Genomic DNA, 24984 nt, shown 5'->3' with positions numbered 1-24984 from the left:
AGGTAGCTAACCAACAAGCGAGGAAAGCTAGCTAGCTAACTATATTTTGCCAAGTAAGGTTTTTCACATAAGCCTGAAATCATCATGTGTAAACTGCTGATCTAGACACTTGCGTGTAATCGTTGCACAAACAAATATGCACAACTAAACTAGCGAACATCCTTGGCTGCTATGATAGCCAATTAACTTTAGCTAGCTAAGTAACCTTAGCCAACGTAAGATTGTACGTTAGCTAATGTGTATGGCCAGATCATACTTTATTACACAAGACATAACTAGTTACGTTTAAAACCACCACTTTGGGAAAATGCCACGCTCCTCACGTTCATTTGCATTGCACAGACCAAGCTACAGTAAAAGTAAAATGAGGTAGCCAGATTTCAGACAGGACGAACACTGCAGTTAGCTAACGTTACGCTACATTTCCTTCGAAAAACAACCAAGACCACACAAACCATAGCCAAGAAAACAAATTGTTTTGTTAAGAAACAGTAAGCTAGTTATGAACCGCATATAGTAAATGGTTGAATCCCAAACGCATATGTAAACAGAATCTGAAGTTGCCATGCACAAGTAAAAAGTAGTCAGTAGGCTGCACCAGTGTAAAACAATGTCAGAGTCACTGCATGCACTACATGCTGTGTTGCAGCCTGTTCTCATAGACTAGACGTAAATTAGTATGATATGTTACGTTGGGAATGGTTACATAAGACAGCAGGTTACTTAAGGAAAAAACGAGGGTAGTTAGTCGGGGTGGAAGGATGGGCGGATAATGCGAATGTCTAGCAACCCAAAGGTTGAGTGTTCCAATCTCATCATGGACAACTTTAGCATTTTAGCTAATTACCAACTTTGCAGCTACTTACTACTTTTTAGCTACTTTTCAACTACTTAGCATGTTAGCTAACCCTTCCCCTTAACCCTTTAACGTAACACCTAACACTAACATTAACCCTAACCCCTAGCCTAGCTACCGTTAGCCACCTAGCTAACAATAACGTTAGCCACCTAGCTAACGTTAGCAACAACAAATTGGAATTCGTAACATATCATACAGTGCATTCGGAAAGTATTCAGACCATTGACTTTTTCCACATTTTGTTATGTTACAGCCTTATTCTAAAATGGATAAATAAATAAAAATATTAAATCTACACACAATACCCCATAATGACAAAGTGAAAACAGGTTTTTAGAAATGTTTGCAGAAATACCTTATTTACATAAATATTCAGACCCTTTGCTATGAGACTCGAAATTGAGCTCAGGTGCATCCTGTTTCCATTGATAATCCTTGATGTTTCTACAACTTGATTGGAGTCCACCTGTGGTAAATTCAATTGATTGGACATGATTTGGAAAGGCACACGCCAGTCTATATAAGGTCCCACAGTTGACAGTGCATGTCAGAGCAAAAACCAAGCAATTAGGTCGACGGAATTGTCTGTAGAGCTCCGAGACAGGATTTTGTTGAGGCACAGATTTGGGGAAGGGTACTAAAACATTTCTGCAGCATTGAAGGTCCCCAAGAACACAGTGGCCTCCATCATTCTTAAATGGAAGAAGTTTAGAACCACCAAGACTCTTCCTAGAGCCAAGAACCCGATGGTCACTCTGACAGAGTTTCACTGTGGAGATGGGAGAACCTTCCAGAAGGACAACCATCTCTGCAGCACTCCACCAATCAGGCCTTTATGTTAGAGTGGCCAGACTGAAGCCACTCCTCAGTAAAAGGCACATGACAGCCCGCTTGGAGTTTGCCAAAAGGCACCTAAAGGACTCTCAGAACATGAGAAACGAGATTCTCTCGTCTGATGAAACCAAGATTGAACTATTTGGCCTGAATGCCAAGCGTCACATCTGGAGGAAACCTGGCACCATCCCTACGGTGAAGCATGGTGGTGGCAGCGTCATGCTGTGGGGATGTTTTTCAGCGGCAGGGCTGGGAGACTAGTCAGGATCGAGGGAAAAATGAACGCCGCAAAGTACAGAGAGATCCTTGATGAAAACCTGCTCAGGACCTCAGACTGAGGCGAAGGTGCACCTTCCAACAGGACAACAACCCTAAGCACACGGCCAAGACAATGCAGGAGTGGTTTCGGGGCAAGTCTCTGAATGTCCTTGAGTGGCCCAGCCAGAGCCCGGACTTGAACCTGTTCGAACATCTTTGGAGAGACCTGAAAAAAGATGTGCAGCGACGGTCCCCATCCAACCTGACAGAGCTTGAGAGGATCTTCAGAGAAAAATGGGAGAAACCCCCCAAATACAGGTGTGCCAAGCTTGTAGCGTCATACCCAAGACTCAAGGCTGTAATCGCTGCCAAAGGTGCTTCAACAAAGTACTGAGTAAAGGGTCTGAATACTTATGTAAATGTGATATTTCATTTTTTAAATAAATTTGCAAAAAATTCTAAAAAACAGTTTTTGCTTTGTCATTATGGATTATTGGTGTAGATTGATGAGGGGAATATAGAATAAGGCTGTAACTCAGTTGGTAGAGCATGGCGCTTGCAACGCCAGGGTTGTGGGTTCGATTCCCACGGGGGGCCAGGGGGGCCAGTATGAAAATGTATGCACTAACTGTAAGTCGCTCTGGATAAGAGCGTCTGCTAAATGACTAAAATGTAAATGAAATGTAAATGTAAATACAAGTACAAACAACTTTAAGCAATATATTATTTTGACAGAGGTAATGAACTGTCCATTGATCAGCACAGCAATTGATAAAACAGGACCATGTTTGAAACACAAGTGGTTCTGAGCTTAATTCAATATTACAAAGGTAAACTAACCATTACAGAAATCAGGAATACAGGCAGGCTCTATCTATCTGAGCTACTGTGTCCAACACACCACCACCTGTTATGTTGGGCACCTACTGACCAAAAAAGGATGTGATTTTGATTTTTTTAATTATGACATGTTTTGCTAAAATAAGGGTTCAAGGAAATACAGGCATGCACCACATTACTACAAGACAAAACAGCTCAATCAAGCAAGATGGTCTTGTAAGTATAAAAGCAAAGCTTGCATTCATTTAATTAAAAAAGTATGAAAAGGTAGCGTAATGGGATAATGTCTTACTGTGGTGTGTGATGAATCCAATACTTTACCTTGTATGCGGTACAAATAACATTATTGTGGAAGCATCTCCTCTAAGAGTATGAATTAGGCTGTTTGAGAAGGTTTGAATCCTAAGCAACCTGCCTACACCATAGTTTGAAGTACATTACCAACATATCTACTGTAGTAGGTCAAAGCTGTGTGTTGGAAAACCTTGGTAGAGCATGGGATGGAATAGGCATCGTGGTGCTCCTGAATTTCCTTTCTTTTTCTGCTTCAGACCAATGCCTATTCTCACTTAAAATGTATGTTTTTGTTTTTAATAGTTATTGGATAACGGGGAAAGAAAACCAGGTAGTGTTGCAAAATTCCGGTAACTTTCCCAATATTCCCTGGTTTTCCAGAAATCCTGGTTGGAGGATTCCTGGATTTCCCTGTTTATTCCCTCGTGATTCCAGGAATCTTCCAACCAGGATTTCTGGAAAACCAGGGAATTTGGGGAAAGTTACTGAAATTATGCAACCCTAGTACAAGGCATTGTCGCAGCAACTTTCCAGTCTATAACTGCTGATGTTAACAGTAACACACATCTCCCTCCAGATTGTGAGTACGACCAGGCTGGTGGGAGCGGACCACCCTCTGGAGATGGTGTACTTTGTGGACGGTCCTAGCGGACAGCGGCTGCCTGCCATCACCACAGCCAACATTCTGAACAGACTGGATGTGCAAAGGGCAGCCATCGTACTGGGCTACAGAGTACAGGGCATCCTGGCTACACGTAAGTAGAGCCTTAGCCTAGTTAGAGATGGCAAGACAGCACAAACAGAAATTGGGAACAGGGTAAGTCTGCCTGCCCACGCTACCCTTACTGGAGTTGAAATGAGCTGAGCTCAGTTGAATTGGAATATGAATGAAGGACCCCTGTTGTATACACAGCAATCAGCTTTGATGTATGGAGCACCTCCTCCATATATACATCCATGAATCAGTGCATTCATTGGCACAGAATAGTGTTCATTAAGCCTTTGGAGCTCCTGATCATAGGACAGTAAATCTGCACAGTTAAAAGAATACCGACTAATTGCTCAGTATATGTTGGTGTTTATTTGGCAGCGTTTGAACTAATTACCTCATCCTATACACTGTGCCAAATGCCTCGCCTCCTCATTATATATCCATGTTCGAGATGTAAGCCTAACTAACACAGTCAGAGTCAAAGCACTTCAAGGGATTTCTGTCCCTGCTTTAAGGCTGCTCTTATGGCAGGTGAGGGTTTTCCCAGGGGATACGGCAAGCCTTAGCTAAGCCTAATGAAGTCCCTTAATTGCAGAGTAGCAGCAGAAGAACAGACAGCCGTAAGACGTGTGTGTGTGTGTGTGTGTGTGTGTGTGTGTGTGTGTGTGTGTGTGTGTGTGTAGCAGGCAGTGTAACTACTGTAGCTGTTTATGAATGAACTCTGTGTGGAAGTTTGGAATTCTGATGGGGATGGGGACAAAAACACATAGACACAGACAGACGTGCACACACAGACAGAAAGACATACAGACAGACACATACATGTAATTACACATACAGTGGGGGAAAAAAGTATTTAGTCATCCACCAATTGTGCAAGTTCTCCCACTTAAAAAGATGAGAGAGGCCTGTAATTTTCATCATAGGTACACGTCAACTATGACAGACAAATTGAGAGAGAAAAAAATCCACAAAATCACATTGTAGGATTTTTTATGAATTTATTTGCATATTATGGTAGAAAATAAGTATTTGGTCACCTACAAACAAGCAAGATTTCTGGCTCTCACAGACCTGTAACTTCTTCTTTAAGAGGCTCCTCTGTCCTCCACTCGTTACCTGTATTAATGGCACCTGTTTGAACTTGTTATCAGTATAAAAGACACCTGTCCACAACCTCAAACAGTCACACTCCAAACTCCACTATGGCCAAGACCAAAGAGCTGTCAAAGGACACCAGAAACAAAATTGTAGACCTGCACCAGGCTGGGAAGTCTGAATCTGCAATAGGTAAGCAGCTTGGTTTGAAGAAATCAACTGTGGGAGCAATTATTAGGAAATGGAAGACATACAAGACCACTGATAATCTCCCTCGATCTGGGGCTCCACACAAGATCTCACCCCGTGGGGTCAAAATGATCACAAGAACGGTGAGCAAAAATCCCAGAACCACACGGGGGGACCTAGTGAATGACCTGCAGAGAGCTGGGACCAAAGTAACAAAGCCTACCATCAGTAACACACTACGCCGCCAGGGACTCAAATCCTGCAGTGCCAGACGTGTCCCCCTGCTTAAGCCAGTACATGTCCAGGCCCGTCTGAAGTTTGCTAGTGTGCATTTGGATGATCCAGAAGAGGATTGGGAGAATGTCATAAGGTCAGATGAAACCAAAATAGAACTTTTTGGTAAAAACTCAACTCGTCGTGTTTGGAGGACAAAGAATGCTGAGTTGCATCCAAAGAACACCATACCTACTGTGAAGCATGGGGGTGGAAACATCATGCTTTGGGGCTGTTTTTCTGCAAAGGGACCAGGACGACTGATCCGTGTAAAGGAAAGAATGAATGGGGCCATGTATCGTGAGATTTTGAGTGAAAACCTCCTTCCATCAGCAAGGGCATTGAAGATGTAACGTGGCTGGGTCTTTCAGCATGACAATGATCCCAATTGCAGATTCAGTCTTCCCAGCTGGTGCAGGTCTACAATTTTGTTTCTGGTGTCCTTTGACAGCTCTTTGGTCTTGGCCATAGTGGAGTTTGGAGTGTGACTGTTTGAGGTTGTGGACAGGTGTCTTTTATACTGATAACAAGTTCAAACAGGTGCCATTAATACAGGTAACGAGTGGAGGACAGAGGAGCCTCTTAAAGAAGAAGTTACAGGTCTGTGAGAGCCAGAAATCTTGCTTGTTTGTAGGTGACCAAATACTTATTTTCCACCATAATTTGCAAATAAATTCATAAAAAATCCTACAATGTGATTTTCTGGATTTTTTTTCCTCATTTTGTCTGTCATAGTTGACGTGTACCTATGATGAAAATTACAGGCCTCTCATCTTTTTAAGTGGGAGAACTTGCACAATTGGTGGCTGACTAAATACTTTTTTTCCCCACTGTACATGATTGTACACACACTCCATAATGTTGTATGTCATGTTATATGTTATTGATTTATCTATGGCCATCTTCCTCTGTACTGTAGCTGTGGAGAAGGTGGCAGGGTACCCTCCCCCGGACACAGAGAACACCAGCATGTGGATCATCATCGGCGTGGTGGTGCCTCTAGGCGTGGTCATCGTCATCATCTCCATCCTCTACTGGAAGCTGTGTCGCACCGACAAGCTGGAGTTCCAGCCTGACGCCATGACCACTGTCCAGCAAAGACAGAAGGTGAGGGAGGAGAGGAGAGGAGGAGGGACGATGGGCCAAGAGCATGGTCTTAGAGTCCCCCGTTTCTATGTGTGTGTTTATTCACCTCTTTTAACCTGCTGTCATCATCTTTCCATCTCTGGATGTGTTGGGTCTTACATGTTATGTTGCCTGTCTCTTTGTCCATAGCCACTGTTTTATATCTCCCAACTCTACACACACTATGGGTTGTTGGATTACTGTTTCAGTCTTTTCTGTTCTGAACATTTTCTAACTCTATGTATCCCTCTCTGGCCTATCTACAGCACCTCTGTATGTGGTATATTGTATTGTTAGTTATCTCTCACACTGACAGCTATTTTCCCTCCTCTACCTTCACACACAGCATGGAGAGATTTGTGTTATCAGCCAGTCGGCTCCTCTGTGTCTCTCCACTGTTTGTGTTATACAGTTATCTCCCCTCTTAAGGACATATCTGTATCCAGGCCTCTATATCTCCCTGGCAGTGCATTCCTCACTTGTTTTTCTCCATGTCTATGAGGCACCCTGTCCTTGTTATTATTGGAGGGCTGTAGTTCTCAAACTATGGGGAGTTGTGGTGATCTCAGGTTTGATTTCTGTGGGGCGAAGCCTAACTTCATCTTCAGTCAAATGTTCACTTAGTCATCCATTGATGTCAATGGTAGACCAAGTGAAAATGTGACTTAAGTGGGATTTGCCCCTGTGCTGATAGGCTATACTGTATGGGAGCTTAGAGTAGTAGAGTACAGTCGTGGTCAAAGGTTTTGAGAATGACACAAATATTCATTTTCACAAAGTCTGCTGCCTCAGTTTTTATGATGCCAATTTGCATATACTCCAGAATGTTATGAAGAGTGATCAGATGAATTGCAATTAATTGCAAAGTCACTCTTTGCCATGAAAATGAACTTAATCCCCCAAAATCATTTCCACTGCATTTCAGCCCTGCCACAAAAGGACCAGCTGACATCATGTCAGTGATTCTCTCGTTAACACAGGGGAGAGTGTTGACAAGGACAAGGCTGGAGATCACTCTGTCATGCTGATTGAGTTAGAATAACAGACTGGAAGCTTTAAAAGGAGGGTGGTGCTTGAAATCATTGTTCTTCCTCTGTTAACCATGGTTACCTGCAAGGAAACACGTGCCGTCATCATTGCTGTGCACAAAAAGGGCTTCACAGGCAAGGATATTGCTGCTAGTAAGATTGCACCTAAATCAACCATTTATCGGATCATCAAGAACTTCAAGGAGAGAGGTTCAATTGTTGTGAAGAAGGCTTCAGGCGCCCAAGAAAGTCCAGCAAGCGTCAGGACCGTCTCCTAAAGTTGATTCAGCTGCGGGATCGGGGCACCACCAGTGCAGAGCTTGCTCAGGAATGGCAGCAGGCAGGTGAGAGTGCATCTGGACGCACAGTGAGGCGAAGACTTTTGGAGGATGGCCTGGTGTTAAGAAGGGCAGCGAGGAAGCCACTTCTCTACCGGAAAAACGTCAGGGACAGACTGATATTCTGCAAAAGGTACAGGGATTGAACTGCTGAGGACTGGAGTAAAGTCATTTTCTCTGATGAATCCCCTTTCCGATTGTTTGGGGCATCCGGATAAAAGCTTTTCCGGAGAAGACAAGGTGAGCGCTACCATCAGTCCTGTGTCATGCCAACAGTAAAGCATCCTGAGACTATTCATGTGTGGGGTTGCTTCTCAGCCAAGGGAGTGGGCTCACTCACAATTTTGCCTAAGAACACTGCCATGAATAAAGAATGGTACCAACACATCCTCCGAGAGCAACTTCTCCCAACCATCCAAGAACAGTTTGGTGACGAACAATGCCTTTTCCAGCATGATGGAGCACCTTGCCATAAGGCAAAAGTAATAACTAAGTGGCTCGGGGAACAAAACATCGACATTTTGGGTCCATGGCCAGGAAACTCCCCAGTCCTTAATCCCATTGAGAACTTGTGGTTAATCCTCAAGAGGTGGGTGGACAAACAAAAACCCACAAATTCTGACAAACTCAAAGCATTGATTATGCAAGAATGGGCTGCCGTCAGTCAGGATGTGGCCCAGAAGTTAATTGACAGCATGCCAGGGCGGATTGCAGAGGTCTTGAAAAAGAAGGGTCAACACTGCAAATATTGACTCTTTGCATAAACTTAATGTAATTGTCAATAAAAGCCTTTGACACTTATGGAATGCTTGTAATTATACTTCAGTATACCATAGTAACATCTGACAAAAATATCTAAAAACACTGAAGCAGCAAACTTTGTGAAGACCAATACTTGTGTCATTCTCAAAACTTTTGACCACGACTGTACTATCTCCCTCCCCTGCTGCCAATGATCCAGCCTCATGCTGGAGAGGATCACAGGCTCCCTATGTGGCAGCAGCCCATGCTGGAGAGAGGATAACAGGCTCGCTATGTGGCAGGCAGCCCAACAGTAATTGGCTCTCACTGCAGTAAGGCACAGCAGCTGTGTTCTTGCCCAGGGCTGCCCCCACTGTACTGCAGCTCCACACAGCTCTGCAAGATCCCCCTGTCTGGTCTGTCTGTGTTGTTTTTATGGGTTATCCTGTCTCTCTGATTGATCTGTTTGTCTGCCTTCTTTTCCTCTGCCTCTGACCTCTCTGTCCAACTGGAGTGAGGCAGCCGCACACTGATGTGTAGAAGCATCTATCCTTCCTTACCTCAGTCTAAGACCCCTGCCATCCATCACGTAACACCTCTCCTCTTTCCATTTCTATCTCTTTTCCTCTTTCTATTTCTGTTCAGTTCGCTCAATCGTTCAGGGAATCATCGTTCAGGGAATCATCGTTCAGGGAATCATCGTTCAGGGAATCATCGTTCAGGGAATCAAGGTCTCGTCTTCCAATCAAGAGGCAAATAATGATTAGTGAGAGTGAGGAGGAAGAGGAGGATGTGGAGGAGGAAGAAGAGGAGGAAGAAGACGAGAGAAAGGGGAAGGTACAGAGTAGAAGCTAGTAGTTTGTAGAAGACCCTGAAGAGAATGGGTTGTGTAGTGGATTTGAGTCCATTGGTTGTTGTGAGTAGTGTAGTTAAGGGGCAATAAAGTCCCATGGTAGTGAATAGAAGACCCAAGGACCTGGTCAACTCATCACATGTATCAATCCCCATCCCACCCACTGCATCCACTCAGGGACCAAACCTTCCTCCTCCCAAGCCAAAGCCCAAGCAGAAAAGTGAGAGCTATGAGGAGGAGGAAGAAGAGGAAGACGAGGAGGAAGAAGAGGAGGAGGAGGAAGAAGAGGAAGACGAGGAGGAAGAGGAGGAGGAGGAGGAAGAAGAGGAAGAAGACAAGAGAAAGGGGAAGGTACAGAGTAGAAGCTAGTAGTTTGTAGAAGACCCTGAAGAGAATGGGTTGTGTAGTGTGTAGTGGATTTGAGTCCATTGGTTGTTATGAGTAGAGAATGATAGCAAATTGGCCCTGTAGTTAAGGGGCAATAAAGTCCCATGGTAGTGAATAGAAGACCCAAGGACCTGGGCAACTCATCCCATGTATCAATCCCCATCCCACCCACTGCATCCACTCAGGGACCAAACCTTCCTCCTCCCAAGCCAAAGCCCAAGCAGAAAAGTGAGAGCTATGAGGAGGAGGAAGAAGAGGAAGATGAGGAGGAAGAAGAGGAGGAGGAGGAAGAAGAGGAAGAAGACGAGAGAAAGGGGAAGGTACAGCGTAGAAGCTAGTAGTTTGTAGAAGACCCTGAAGAGAATGGGTTGTGTAGTGTGTAGTGGATTTGAAGGTAGGAGGAGGAAGAAGAGGAAGAGGAAGAAGAGAAAAAGAAAACAGTGTTGAAAGGGAAGCAGAAGGTACAATGTACTGTAGAAAGATGTAGTCTTCTCCATATTAGACATGCTGGCCTGTCTCCAGGCTTTAGAGAGCGGCCGGTCAGACACTGAGATGTCAGCTAGTCTGGCCTAGTACTCATGTTCATGTATTATAGAATAATAATAATAATAATAATATGCCATTTACCAGACGCTTTTATCCGACTTACAGTCACACTGCCACCGTACCACACTATGGCTCTCAAAATAAAACATTAAGTTGGCATATGGTAATTGATTCTTCTGGTGGATCACTCAACAGAGTTGATATACACAGCTCTGTCTAGAATGCAGAGGCTTTTTTGTGTGAACACTCTCTGTCTGTCTGTCTGTCTCTCTCTCTATCTCTCTCTCCTCTATCCTCAGCACCAGGCTCCCAGTGTGAAGGGCTTTGACTTTGCCAAGCTGCACCTGGGCCAGCACAGTAAGGATGACATCATGGTAATCCAGGAGCCTGGTGCCCCCGGCCCTCCCCCACCCATCTCCAACACCAAGGAGGCTGCCGCCACCTCGAAGAACGGTGAGGTCCCCACCCCCAGGTCAAAAGGGACCTCCATCTCCTCCACCAAGGCGTCCCGCAGCGCATGCAGACGAGGAAGGTCAGTAGCCCCCCCCCCCACAGTTTGTGTGACTGCGTGCGCGCTTTCGTGTGTGCATGCTAAGTGGCTTTGTAGCTCTGCCTCATTCACCTCAGCAGGGAGATTCCAGTAGACAAATGCTTTGAAAGATGTTCCATTCACAACAGCCCATCTTAATCAATTATTAACACAATACAGTACAATAGATATTTGTTGTCTTTTGTTTAGCGGGGCTTCTACCTGCCATATAAGCCAGGTAGAAAATATAAAAGCAGTAACATATACTTCCTACTGTCGGCCGCTCAGTTAATTTTCGGCACCATGTCCCACACAGCAGGGTCAGCAGTTTCGGAGTAACCTAACGCTGGACTCTTCACAGTCACACCATCACAGCTAAATCAATGATGTCAATACGAGATGGTCTATTCTCGTGAGACAGAATGGTCGCTCCGACTAAAATATAATTTATCCTCGCTAATTGCTTTAGCTAATAGCAGATTAATTAGGCTTGAATGCTGGAGTGGCAGTTAGCACTCTCAATCCGGTGATGAGTGTGATGGGTTGCTGTCACATTGTCACTAATGTGTAGCGCATTAAAAGAGAGGATTGATATCGACATGTCCTCCACTCTGGACAGCTGTTCTAAAAGTGTTGGATAGGAATTTAATTATACTGTCAATGGGAATAATGCTGGTGATCGATTACAACAAAAGGTTTCTTTCTTTCGAGGAAAAGCCATTACAAAAAGGATTTCCCCTGATGAATTGATAACTATAGTGTTTTGTTCTGTTGACCTATTTTTAAAAAGCACTGTAAGTATGTAGGTGTGGCACGTATCGTATGTGTTCTTACATCTACTTGCTTCCATGACACGTGTTTCCAGGGACAGGATCTCTCCGTCGGACGGGGACTCCATGGTGAGCGCTGGGTCCAGTGATCGTGAGAGGGAGTTAGCCGAGGAGAACCTGAGAGCCTTCGCCACGCCCAACGACAGCAAGCAGGCCCGCAAGATCCCCATCAATGTTTTAAATGGCAAGTGTCCATGGCAACACTGGCTCACATCCATGCTCTCAAGTACACAGAGAGAAGAGGAGGAGGAGGGGGAGGAGAGAGAGAGACAAAGAGAAAGAGCAACTCATGTTGAGAGGAAAAACAGGGGAATAGAGAGACTTTGAGGAAGAGAAACAAGCAACTGATAGACAGACCAGGAGAGACAGAGAGAGACAGAAGGAGGAGAGACTGCGTTAGTGTGAAAGGGAGATAGGTAGGGTGTCTGACAGCCTGTTGAAAGGACCAGGCCTGTGTTGTGCCACTCTGGCCTGGTTGCTGGGTGTGTACAATGTGCAGACAGAGACCGAGCCAACACCAGCCAGGCACAGACTGAACCTGACTCACCACAGAGGCATGGTTCCAGCAGTATGACCTCACATCCCTTCCTCCTGCACTCTGCCGTACACTCACACACACTCACATTGTGTCTTACCAACACACACACACACAATGTCACACACACACACTACCTCTCACACGCACACTACCTCTCAGGGCTGCTCCTCAGCATGCTTTCCCTTTTCTCCTCTCACACGCACACTACCCCCTCAGTCTAAATAGGCTTAGCTGAGGTCAGGAGACCAAACGTTATCAGCACTGGAATTTCTTCTTCTAAATGAGTTGCTCTGCCTTGCCTGTCTGCCCTGATTCTGCTATGGATGTCCAAGACCTGACATAGCGGAGTAGTGTATACAAATGTTCCAAGACCTGACATAGCACTCAGAGTAGTGTATACAAATGTTCCAAGACCTGACATAGCACTCAGAGTAGTGTATACAAATGTTCCAAGACCTGACATAGCACTCAGAGTAGCGTATACACAACTATGATGACGTAGTGCAGAGCTATGCAAAGACTTCAAGTATTTTTTCTAATGTCTGGGACTGTCTAACCTAGGTCTATTGAAATGTAAGGACAAACTGTAGCCTATGTCAATATATTTCAAACAGGATTACATTATCTTTAACTTTTTTCTTTCTGTCTACTGTTTTCCCTTAACTTTTATCTTTCTTGTCTGTTGTGGCTTGCAGGAAAGAATAGAATTGGTAAGAGTTATTCTTCTGTCTGTCGGTGTTGTAGACATGAGGCTTTGTGACTTGATGTGTCTGTGTGACCGTGATGTGACGTCCATTGTGTTGCGATTGCTTTGTGTTGTGCATCTCATCAATCACCACTATTGAGATGTCAGATGTTTCGTCCCAGAGATGGGGAACAATGAATCTTGAACAACAAGCTTATACCTTTTTCTTGTAGGCTACCAAACATCTGAATTAGTGTCTTACGTTGGTATACATCAAACATGTCATCAATACAAATAATCTTGATAATGGTGAAATTATTCATCCAATTCAGTGCAGATAAGAATCATCCGTGCACAGAGAATGCTTGTTGTTATTGTAAAAGAGAATTTGAGAAAATGTGTTCTCATTGACTTCCCTTGCTGAAAAAAGGATCTGCCCCCTGGTGGTGTAAAGAGTTACATGACACCTGTGACAAACTTCCAGACCTTGCCTGGTTGTGATGTTGACCTTAATTTCCCTTCCTGGTCTCCCTCAGGTCCTCCTCCCATGAACGGCCATGACGAGCATCTCTCCTCAGCCTCCATCTTTGAGCATGTGGACCGCATGTCGCGCTCGGCCGACGGCACCCGGCGCCTATCCAATAAAATTCAGCTCATCGCCATGCAGCCCATGGCTGTCCCGCCCCAGCACCACAGCCCCACTGTCAACGGTATTAACGGCAGAGGGCCAGATACACACAACATCTTTAACAAGGAGGTGAGACACTGACCCGCCCACACACTAACACCCTTACTCATACACGTATACAGGTTACAGTAATGTCATTCATTACCTTACATGGAGCGTGTATGAACAGTAGACGTCTCTGAACCTCTCTATTCTCCCTCCTGTCTGGACATACAAAGAAACTATATTTTATGTTAGTGAGACTAACCTACACTGAGTGTAGAAAAAATCAGGAACACCTGCTCTTTCCATGACATAGACTGACCAGGTGAATCCAGGTGAAGGCTATGATCTCTTATTGATGTCACTTGTTAAATCCACTTCAATCGGTGTAGATGAAGGGGAGGAGACAGGTTAAATAAATATTTTTAAGCCTTGAGACAATAGAGACATGGATTGTGTATTTGTGCCATTCAGAGGGTGTTTAAGTGCCTTTGAACAGGGTATGGTAGTAGGTGCCAGGCGCACCGGTTTGAGTGTGTCAAGAACTGCAACGCAGCTGGGTTTTTCACACCCATCAATTTCCTGTGTGTATCAAGAATGGTCCACCACTCAAAGGACATCCAGACAACTTGACACAACTGTGGGAAGCATTGGAGTCAACGTGGGCCAGCATCCCTGTGGAACACTTTCGACACCTTGTAGAGTCCATGCCCTGACGAATTGAGGCTGTTCTGAGGGCAAAAGGGGGTGAACTCAATATTAGGAAGGTGTTCCTAATGGTTTGTACACTCAGTGTATATAAATCATGGTTAAATGAAATATACATTATGTATACTAAAGCTGCATCTGGCCAGGTGTTTCTCACTGCAGTCATGTCTATTATTCAGATCCAGGTGGCGTTGAGGCATAAGTCTGAGATCGAGCACCACCGTAACAAGATCCGTCTGCGGGCCAAGAGGAAGGGTCACTATGACTTCCCTGCCATGGACGACCTGGTGGACAATGGTCTGACCACTGACCCAAAGGACCAGGACCGCATCTACCACAAGGCCCAGATGCAGATTGACAAGATCCTGGACCCTGACATCCACATGCCCTCACTGTTCATGGAGCCTAAAAAGAGGTCAGGGGTTATTTGGGTAGGGGAGGGGTAGGGTACACACAGGGAGGGGTGTGTGTACAGTAGGCTAAATGTATCTGAGGAAGCTGCACACTGCAAAAAGTCGAAATATCTTATATTGAGCAATAATTCACTTAAAAAAAGGTTTTCTTACCAAGCTAAATTATCTAACGTCTTATTTCAAGATATTTTTCAAGATATTTCACCTTAATCATCTTAAATAAGATGAATTACTTGTATTAAGCTTTTTTTAGGTTGAAATAAGCAAAATTATCTGCCAATGACGTTAGATAATTTATCTAGATAATTAATTTTAAGTTAATTATCACTATGATATCAGTGTGTCTGTATGTTTCTCATTATAAAACATATTCTCAAGAGAATGAGTTATCCAGCTATTTTTGCAAATGACTGACAGAGAGAAATCATTTTTGGAGCTGTACACCATCCAGAAATGTTTTGACAAGTTTGTTTTGTTGTGATAACTTTGAACTCTGGAGAAATCTACCAGTATGAGAGATGTTCTGACAATGGAAATGTACAGTGCATTCAGAAAGTATTCCGACCCCTTGACTTTTTCCACATTTTGTTACATTACAGCCTTATTCTAAAATGTATTAAATAAAACATTTTCCTCATCAATCTACACACAGTACCCCATAATGGCAAAGTGAAAACGGGTGTTTTATACTGAAATACCTTATTTACGTATGTATTGTATTCAGACCCTTTGCTATGAAACTTGAAATTGAGCTCAGGTGATCCCGATGGTCACTCTGACAGAGCTCCAGAGTTCCTCTGTGAAGATGGGAGAACCTTCCAGAAGGACAACCATCTCTGCAGCACTCCACCAATCAGGCCTTTATGGTAGAGTTGCCAGACGGAAGTCACTCCTCAGTAAAAGGCACATGACAGCCCGCTTGGAGTTTGCCAAAAGGCACCTAAAGGACTCACACCATTACATTTACATTTTAGTCATTTAGCAGACGCTCTTATCCAGAGCGACTAACAGTTAGTGAGTGCATACATTTTCATACTGGCCCCCCGTGGGAAACGAACCCTCAACCCTGGCGTTGCAAGCGCCATGCTCTACCAACTGAGCTACAGGGGACTCACGTCTGGAGGAAACCTGGCACCATCCCTACGGTGAAGCATGGTGGTGGCAGCATCATGCTGTGGGGATGTTTTTCAGCGGCAGGGACTGGGAGACTAGTCAATGTACAGGGAGATCCTTGATGAAAACCTGCTCCAGAGCGCTCAGGACCTCAGACTGGGGTGAAGGTTCACCTTCCAACAGGACAACAACCCTAAGCACACAGCCAAGACAACGCAGGAGTGGCTTTTGGACAAGTCCATGAGTCGCCCAGCCAGAGCCAGGACTTGAACCCGATTGAACATCTCTGGAGAGACCTGAAAATAGCTGTGCAGCGACGTTCCCCATTCAACCTGACAGAGCTTGAGAGGATCTGCAGAGAAGAATGGGAGAAACTCACCAAATACAGGTGTGCCAAGCTTGTAGCATCATACCCAAGAAGACTCGAGGTTGTAATCGCTGCCAATGGTGCTTCAACAAAGTACTGAGTAAAGGGTCTGAATACTTATGTAAATGTGATATTTAAGCTTTTACAAAAATGTTTAAAAAAATGTTTTTGCTTTGTCATTATGCGGTATTATGTGTAGATTGATGAGGGGAAAAAACAATTTAATCCATTTTAGAATAAGGCTGTAATGTAACAAAATGTGGAAAAAGTAAAGGGGTCTGAATACTTTCCGAATGCACTGTATAACACGTTTTTAAAATGCGCCCTCAGTTTGCAAACATTTTAGGGAAACAGAAAAAGCTATCTCCATTAAATAATAAACCCTGAACAGTCCATTTTGATGTCTCTATTCAAATTGCTGGGATTCCATTCCAAACGACCAGTAGATAACATTCCTAGCCTAAAATGTTTGATTCTGTCGGTGGTTGCATCTGACATAGCGCCCTATTCCCTATATAGCACACTACTTTTGAGTGTACTTCTTTTGAGTGCACTATATAGGTTAAAAGTAGTGTGCTATAGGGAATAGGGTGCCATTTTAGTGTGTCCACGATGTGAGGGAAGTAACTGTATGAAAGGTGGGCTACTAGTCTGTATTGACATGTGTGTGTCTCTCAGTGGCAGGGGGAGGCGTTCTCCCAAGCAGAGGAAGAAGCACCAGCTGAACGGCAGCCTGACAGACGCAGACAAGGACCGCCTCATCTCCAACGACAGTGATGGCACCTACAGGAAATACCCCGGGGTCAACAACGTGGCCTATGTGGTGGGTATACCTGTGGAACATATTGTATACACCAGTGGAGGCTGGTGGGAGGAGCTATAAGAACAGGCTCATTGTAATGGCTGGAATGGGAAATGGAACGGTATCAAACAAATCATACATATGGAAGCCACGTTTGAGTCTGTTCCATTTATTCCATTCTATATTCCTTCTCTAGCGCCTCCCACCAGCCTCCACTGGTACACGCACACAAACACTCACACAGACAAACATACATCAATATTCTTCCAATGGAGATCTCAACCAGCGCAGGGATAAAGTGTGCTTTAAAAGTCAACACCATAATGTTAACGGACAGGGATGTCTTCTTGGTCCGGGTCCAGATGTAACATACTGTACATAAAACATGAATGTTCCTTTTCCCCTCCCCTCTCTTTACATTAGACAAATCTAGTCTCTTATTGTCAGAGTTAGTATGGAATTTTTAAATGGTGTTTTCCAGGCCTGGAAAAGTTTTGGAAAATGATCAAATCCGAAAAGTCATGGAAATTCATTTAATGTAATTTATTTTATCAATATTTTATAAATAAAATAAAAATCAACATATCAGCCAGGATCGGAATGAAACTTCAGCAGTCAGTGTGTGCGAGACGAGTGGGCCATTGAACATTGCAGCAGCAGTTAGGCCTAGCCTATAAAATATGATAGAGAACAGACTGACTAGGTAGCCAATTTAAAACATATCTTATACCTTCTAGTTAACTGTTTAGCGATTGATAGCATGTATTATTGTTTTCGTCATCTCCCAAAAAACGTTCCACCGACACTCGCGAATACGGCCATACAAAGTTGATTTACTTTTTTGAACAATTCATATGATTCATTTAAACAATTAATTTTTGACAAAACGAACAATTCACTTCGCCAATATATTAGTTGGGATTCGGTTCAATCGTGGTGACTCGAATCATTTGAATCAAAATAATACTTTTTGAATCTTGAACATTAATTTTAGGAAAAAATATTAGATGTAGCCTTTCTTTTGGATTATGTGGCTTCAAAGCTTGTGTTGTAGATACCTCCAGTTGATTTGGGCATCCAATGTATGGGACAATGCAACTCAATAGATGGTAGTCATCCTGCAAAGTAAACACTTCTAAGGTAGCTAAGATACATGTGACTAAACTAGAAATAGGTCAATTTCCTGAAAACTTGTTGGCTTGCTTCAGCTCAATAAAAATATTTGTAACCTATCATAGCTGATATATTGAATGAGCAAATTTTTTCAAAAGGCATGAAACGTATTTGGTTGTAATGTTGCAGTGTTTTACATCAAGGGTGGTCAACCATCCTCCAGAAGAGCTAATGGGTGTGCAGCCTTTTTTTCCAGTCCCCCTCTAACAAACCACATTTTAGAAATGAGCATCTCAACCGGACCTTGATAAACTGGCTCTGATATGTTTGAGCAGGGCTTGATCAATGTCATGGAAAATGTCATGGAAAAGTCATGAAATTCCATCTGTCAAAATGTGTATGAACCCTGTATTGTTCCCAGTCGGACCCTGACCAGGCCCCAGAGTCCGGGACCCCCTCCCCCAACGACGACGTGTTCCTGGGCTCCATCTCGCCCCCTCCGGGTCAAGCCCCTCCCCCGCCCCCCTACATGCCCCCCCTGCCCTCCATCGAGGAGGCCAGGCAGCAGATGCACTCCCTGCTGGACGATGCCTTCGCCCTGGTCTCCCCCACCTCCCAGGGCAGCACGGCCGGCATCACACTGCCCGGGGTCAACTCCAACCCCCCCAGCTCCAGCCCCCCACCTCACGGTGGAACCCGCCCCTGGGGTACTTCCTACCCAGCCCTCAGCCCCTTCTCCTCAGTAAGTACTAGGCCTTTCAATAGACCTATTGATTACCTAACACATCTGTACTGTAAATTAGCCTTAAGCCTGCTCTGGAATACTCTACATACAGTGGGGAGAACAAGTATTTGATACACTGCCGATTTTGCAGGTTTTCCTACTTACAAAGCACGTAGAGGTCTGTAATTTTTATCATAGGTACACTTCAACTGTGAGAGACGGAATCTAAAACAAAAATCCAGAAAATCACACTGTATCACATTTGATCACCTACCAACCAGTAAGAATTCAGTCTCTCACAGACCTGTTAGTTTTTCTTTAAGAAGCCCTCCTGTTCTCCACTCATTACCTGTATTAACTGCACCTGTTTGAACTCGTTACCTGTATAAAAGACACCTGTCCACACACTCAATCAAACAGACTCCAACCTCTCCACAATGACCAAGACCAGAGAGCTGTGTAAGGACATCAGGGATACAATTGTAGACCTGCACAAGGCTGGGATGGGCTACAGGACAATAGGCAAGCAGCTTGGTGAGAAGGCAACAACTGTTGGCGCAATTATTAAAAAATGGAAGAAGTTCAAGATGACGGTCAATCACCCTCGGTCTGGGGCTCCATGCAAGATCTCACCTCGTGGGGCATCAATGATCATGAGGAAGGTGAGGGATCAGCCCAGAACTACATGGCAGGACCTGGTCAATGACCTGAAGAGAGCTGGGACCACAGTCTCAAAGAAAACCATTAGTAACACACTACGCCGTCATGGATTAAAATCCTGCAGTGCACGCAAGGTCCCCCTGCTCAAGCCAGCGCATGTCCAGGCCCGTCTGAAGTTTGCCAATGACCATCTGGATGATCCAGAGGAGAAATGGGAGAAGATAATGTGGTCTGATGAGACAAAAATAGAGCTTTTTGGTTTAAACTCAGCTCGCCGTGTTTGGAGGAAGAAGAAGGATGAGTACAACCCCAAGAACACCATCCCAACCGTGAAGCATGGAGGTGGAAACATCATTCTTTGGGGATGCTTTTCTGCAAAGGGGAAAGGACGACTGCACCGTATTGAGGGGAGGATGGATGGGGCCATGTATCGCGAGATCTTGGCCAACAACCTCCTTCCCTTAGTAAGATGGGTCGTGGCTGGGTCTTCCAGCATGACAACGACCCGAAACACACAGCCAGGGCAACTAAGGAGTGGCTCCGTAAGAAGCATCTCAAGGTCCTGGAGTGGCCTAGCCAGTCTCCAGACCTGAACCCAATAGAAAATCTTTGGAGGGAGCTGAAAGTCCTTATTGCCCAGCGACAGCCCCGAAACCTGAAGGATCTGGAGAAGCTCTGTATGGAGGAGTGGGCCAAAATCCCTTCTGCAGTGTGTGCAAACCTGGTCAAGACCTACAGGAAACGTATGATCTCTGTAATTGCAAACAAAGGTTTCTGTACCAAATATTAAGTTCTGCTTTTCTGATGTATCAAATACTTATGTCATGCAATAAAATGCAAATTAATTACTTAAAAATCATACAATGTGATTTTCTGGATTGTTGTTTTAGATTCCGTCTCTCACAGTTGAAGTGTACCTATGATAAAAATTACAGACCTCTACATGCTTTGTAAGTAGGAAAACCTGCAAAATCGGCAGTGTATCAAATACTTGTTCTCCCCACTGTATATGTTCCGATTAAATTAACTCTGATTATATTAGGAATATTTACAATATGATACACACTGAGTATACTAAACATTAAGAACACCTTCCTAATATTGAGTTTCATCCCCCCATTTGCTCTCAGAACAGCCTCAATTCGTTGGGGCATGGACTCTACAAGGTGTCGAAAGCATTCCACAAGGATGCTGGCCCATGTTGACTCCATTGCTTCCCACAGTTCTGTCAAGTTGGCTGGATGTCCTTTGGGTTGTGGACCATTTTTGATACACACAGGAAACATTTGAGCATGAAAAACCCAGCAGCTTCGCAGTTCTTGACATAAACCGGTGCGCCCTCTGAATGGCACACATACACAATCCATGTCTCAATTGTCTCAAGGCTTAAAAATCCTTCTTTAACCTGTCTCCTTCCCTTCATCTACACTGATTTGAAGTGGATTTAACAAGTGACATCAATAAGGGATCATTGCTTTCACCTGGATTCACCTGGTCAGTCTGTCATGGAAAGAGCAGGTGTCCTTATTGTTTTGTATACTCAGACAAAGGAGCAGTATATCATAAATGATATATATGAATCAGGGAGTTTCCAGTCCAGATGCAACCGCTTTGAACAAATGCCAACACTATATTTCTAGTGCAATAATAGTGGATATGCCAGCGCTTTAAATTTACACTGCATTCCTTTCTTAAATAGAACACCGTCTGCTGTTCACAGTTCATTTTAGGGCATTTGAAGCAAGACCAGAACCAATATGTTACAGAATATAGGTTATTTGATAAGAGCAAATATAGTCTATTCAGCTGCTCTAAATAAATATTTTATTTGACCTTTCCTGTTTTGTTTTATAAAGTTCACCCCCAGTCATTTTAAATTCATACAGACATCTTAGGAGAGTAAGAGCTCTGTTGTCTAAAACCAGCCCAATATAAAACCAGTTAGCTACCTCAGGTGTAGAGAGAGCTCTGAATTCCCCCGTTATCATAAAAGCCATTTCCGGTGCTTGTTCTGGTTCAGTGCATTAACGTGCTCTGAAAGGTCACTTTTAGAGAAGGAAAATAACATCATATAACAATATATATCAATAACAACATAATGTGAAATTCAATCAATAGAAATATCCATATTATGCTCAAGCTTTATCTTGATATATTCTGGGTTATTGGGTGATATCTGTTTTGATTGTACATGACCTGCAAGCTTCTGTGAGGTCCCTGGAGTCTTGAGTTCATCCCAGTGTCTTTGTCCTGACAATATGCCTGTCTCTCTCCTCAGAGATACGCTGAGTTAGGAATGTCGCCTCCTTCAGTCCAAGGCTTACTACAGAGGTGAGTAGCTTACCACTGAGATACAATATCATGTATATGTGGCATAATATGTGATTGAATGTAATACTATGTGTAGTAACTAACTCTGAGAGAATAGGAGGAGGATTTTTAATTGTTGTCACGTTTTCCTCAGATGACTCTAGGCTACATTGATCCATACATTACATCCATACATTATCTATGGTCTCATAGCCCCAGTTCTTTAGTGGGGGGATGTTGTCCCTTGCCGGTGTCCATGCGGAGGCTAGGGAATTGGGCCTCAAACATGATTTAGTCTGGATCATCTTTATTTTAGTACCTTAATGGATCCAGTCTGTGTGATGGTCTCTTAACTGCCCAATAAAAGACAGACATGGTGGCGATTGCTTTGGTCGATCTTCTTTTGGATTATTGATTGGTTTACACACACGCACCTATACTTATATGTAGAGACACGCGTGTGCAAGTCACATACACAAACACACACACGACACACACACTGAAACAATAACCGACACTTCTGTACAATACAATAGAAGCTATGATATTGTGCTGTAGGAACAGTATTTGAGATGTGTGTGTATTTCAGACAGGGCCTGGGCTCCAGCTACCCACCAGGTGACCCAGGACATGTTGACCAGCTCCCCCCAGAGAGCCACTACTCCACCAGGGGTCTGTACACTGAAGACCTGCCCTCCTCTACCAGGCCACGTCCAGTAGGGGGCACCATAGGTACACACACGTGCATGCATGCATGCACGCACACACAAACACACACAAACACCCAGCTCAGCATTCACTGGATGTATGCCATTGTGTCTAAACCAGACCACTCACCTCCCTCCCATAAACCTGCCTGCCTCAAACAGCCTTGTCTCTGTTGAATTATTAAAGAGTCTGGTGTTGGCTGTTGGCACTGCTGTGAGATTTACACTAATAGAAATGGACTCTGCGTTATGGAGTGCTGCTGCTGCACAGAGAGCATTTCAACTGAAGGATTTGCATCAAAGCATATTAGAGGCTATGGAGGATTAAGTGTCAGATATGGCTGAGGGTTGATGTGTTTTTGTGTGTGTGTGTGTGTGTGTGTGTGTGTGCGCGTGCGTGCATGCTTCTGTTTGTAGGTGCCCAGCTCCATCACCTGAACCAGGTGGATCTTGGGAGCCGGATCAAGGTGGGGTACCCGGCGGGGGGCAGGGCACCACCAGGTCAGACTGGAGGCTCAGGGTGGGGACCGTACTCTGACGATGACTTCAGACCCACCAGAGACCCTGTGAGTCCTGCTCTGGCTTCACACAGCCTTATGAGACTTACTGTACCTCCGCTTTTCATCCCTTCCTCTTCAAGCTATCCTCTCTAAATCTCTAAATATATAGTACAATGGCATGCTTGTGGTGTTCTATGCTCTATTGTTGCTGCATATCTGTTTGAGTACTGTAGTTCTAGATGTTGGTTCACTCTAGCTCAGGGTTCTTCAATTCCGGTCCTGGAGGGCCGAAACACTTCTGTTTTTTATTTCTACCTGGTAGTTAATTGCACTCACCTGGTGTCCCAGGTCTGAATTAGCCCCTGATTAGAAGGAGAGGATGAAAAATAGAGGTGTTTCGGCCCTCCAGGACCGGAATTGAAGAACCCTGCTCTAGCTCTTCTACCTCCCAGCTGTCAATCTGTACATTAACTATCCCTTGATATATCGATAAGTGTACTGAAATAGACAATATAAAAACACACTTTCCTCTTTTCTCCTTAAAACTCCTTTCTCTTCTTCATTCCCTCCTTCCCTGCTGGGCTACCCTGACTCCTCCTCCTCTATGTTCCAGATACCTAGTAGGAGTGCACTAAGGGAGCCCTCTTCCCAGCTGGACATCTACCCCCCCGAGGAGTCCTCCTCTCCCCCCAACCACTCCTCGGCCTCCCTCATCAAGGCCATCAGGGAGGAGCTGCTGCGCCTCTCCCAGAAACAGCAAGCCGTGCCCAGCTACCACAGCTGAGACAGACGGCCTCCTCTGGTCCTCAATTAACCTTTACTGCTACATCCACCAGTCATACCACTGCCCCTGCCTGCCAGCTCCAACCTAGCAATGCTTCCCATGGAAGTTCCTTTGTACAGGAGAGAGATAGTACTGCTGGGCTGGGTCAAGGTGGCTATTGGCAAACCAGACCAAACTGAATGAGAAGATGAAGTCATATATGCCAGCTAGTAGCCTAACCATGCATAGGGTCATTATATGAATGAACTGTTCTCTAGACTGGATCTTAGCCTCTGGCTCTCTGACCCAGACCCCATTGGAAGTTGGAACCCAGACTGTCCTATAACATACAGTGTACTACAGTATAAGTGACCCTAGCGGTTTGAGGGAGAAGGTGTGAACTGAATGGTCCCCTGCTCCCTGCTCTCCAGCTCTGGCCAGGGCATCTCTGCCAAAGCCTGGCCATGACCGCTGATCCCTGCCCAGTGTTTTTAATTTGAGGTGTTGTTGCTTTCGTTCTTTTTAAACAGCAATCTAGACTCTCTGTGTGATGATAATAAGCAATGTGGTTTGATATTCTCTCTCATGCTGCCTTGACATCCTAACAACCTTTCACAGTACAGTGGTCTTTCTCTACCAGTAGGACATCTGTCATTTAGGCTCAAAACATTGATACCATGTTATCAATGACGCTTCTTACCATTACCATCCAGGTTTTGTTTTTGAAGAGCCTCTTCTCCTCCATCTTCTTCTGGTGCTTCTTTATATGCTTTTTGTTTTCCGCCATGATGTTGAATGGTGATATGCACACACCGTGAAACCATTCGTCCCAGGTGCTGGATAAAGGTGTTCTACATTGTTTTCCGCCATGAGCCACACAATGCCTTGTGTTGTGACAGAGTGAGTCAGTTCAACCGTCTCAATCTACTGTACAGCTAAGGTCAGAGTTCAGAGGGGACAACACTAGACACAGAGAGACAGAGACCTGCAATAATCATACTGCAGCAACTCCCATACATTACTTTACCAATGCAACTACATTGATTTTGTTGTCAACATCTTCAGCACAATGTCCACGTTTGACCTTATATATCCAGGTTGCTGAGGATGCTACCTTATTAAGACTTGTTAAATGCCAACATATGGTGAACCTATATGACAACAGTATTTCTATAGA

At 44.4% G+C, this 24984-nt stretch overlaps 1 protein-coding gene across 1 annotated transcript in view; it reads left to right on the top strand.

The window, feature by feature from the left end:
- The window catches only part of LOC311134738 (UPF0606 protein KIAA1549-like), a gene marked incomplete at both ends in the record, with an annotated part of 79380 nt that extends 55552 nt beyond the window's left edge, over positions 1-23828 (top strand). Inside the window, 12 exons of the mRNA XM_084168511.1 lie at positions 3663-3840; positions 6277-6464; positions 10675-10907; positions 11776-11918; positions 13494-13714; positions 14515-14750; positions 16907-17051; positions 18565-18885; positions 21806-21858; positions 22427-22569; positions 22962-23110; positions 23616-23828. Of these exons, the coding sequence (XP_084024637.1) occupies positions 3663-3840; positions 6277-6464; positions 10675-10907; positions 11776-11918; positions 13494-13714; positions 14515-14750; positions 16907-17051; positions 18565-18885; positions 21806-21858; positions 22427-22569; positions 22962-23110; positions 23616-23828 (2223 nt within the window). The remainder of the gene's footprint in view (positions 1-3662; positions 3841-6276; positions 6465-10674; positions 10908-11775; positions 11919-13493; positions 13715-14514; positions 14751-16906; positions 17052-18564; positions 18886-21805; positions 21859-22426; positions 22570-22961; positions 23111-23615) is intronic.
- Positions 23829-24984: the final 1156 nt, after the last annotated feature.

Source organism: Coregonus lavaretus (assembly GCF_964263955.1).
Source record: "Coregonus lavaretus genome assembly, chromosome: 9".
Taxonomy (NCBI): domain Eukaryota; kingdom Metazoa; phylum Chordata; class Actinopteri; order Salmoniformes; family Salmonidae; genus Coregonus; species Coregonus lavaretus.
Note: the sequence above shows the minus strand (reverse complement) of the source record. Positions and strands in the feature narration are given on the sequence as shown.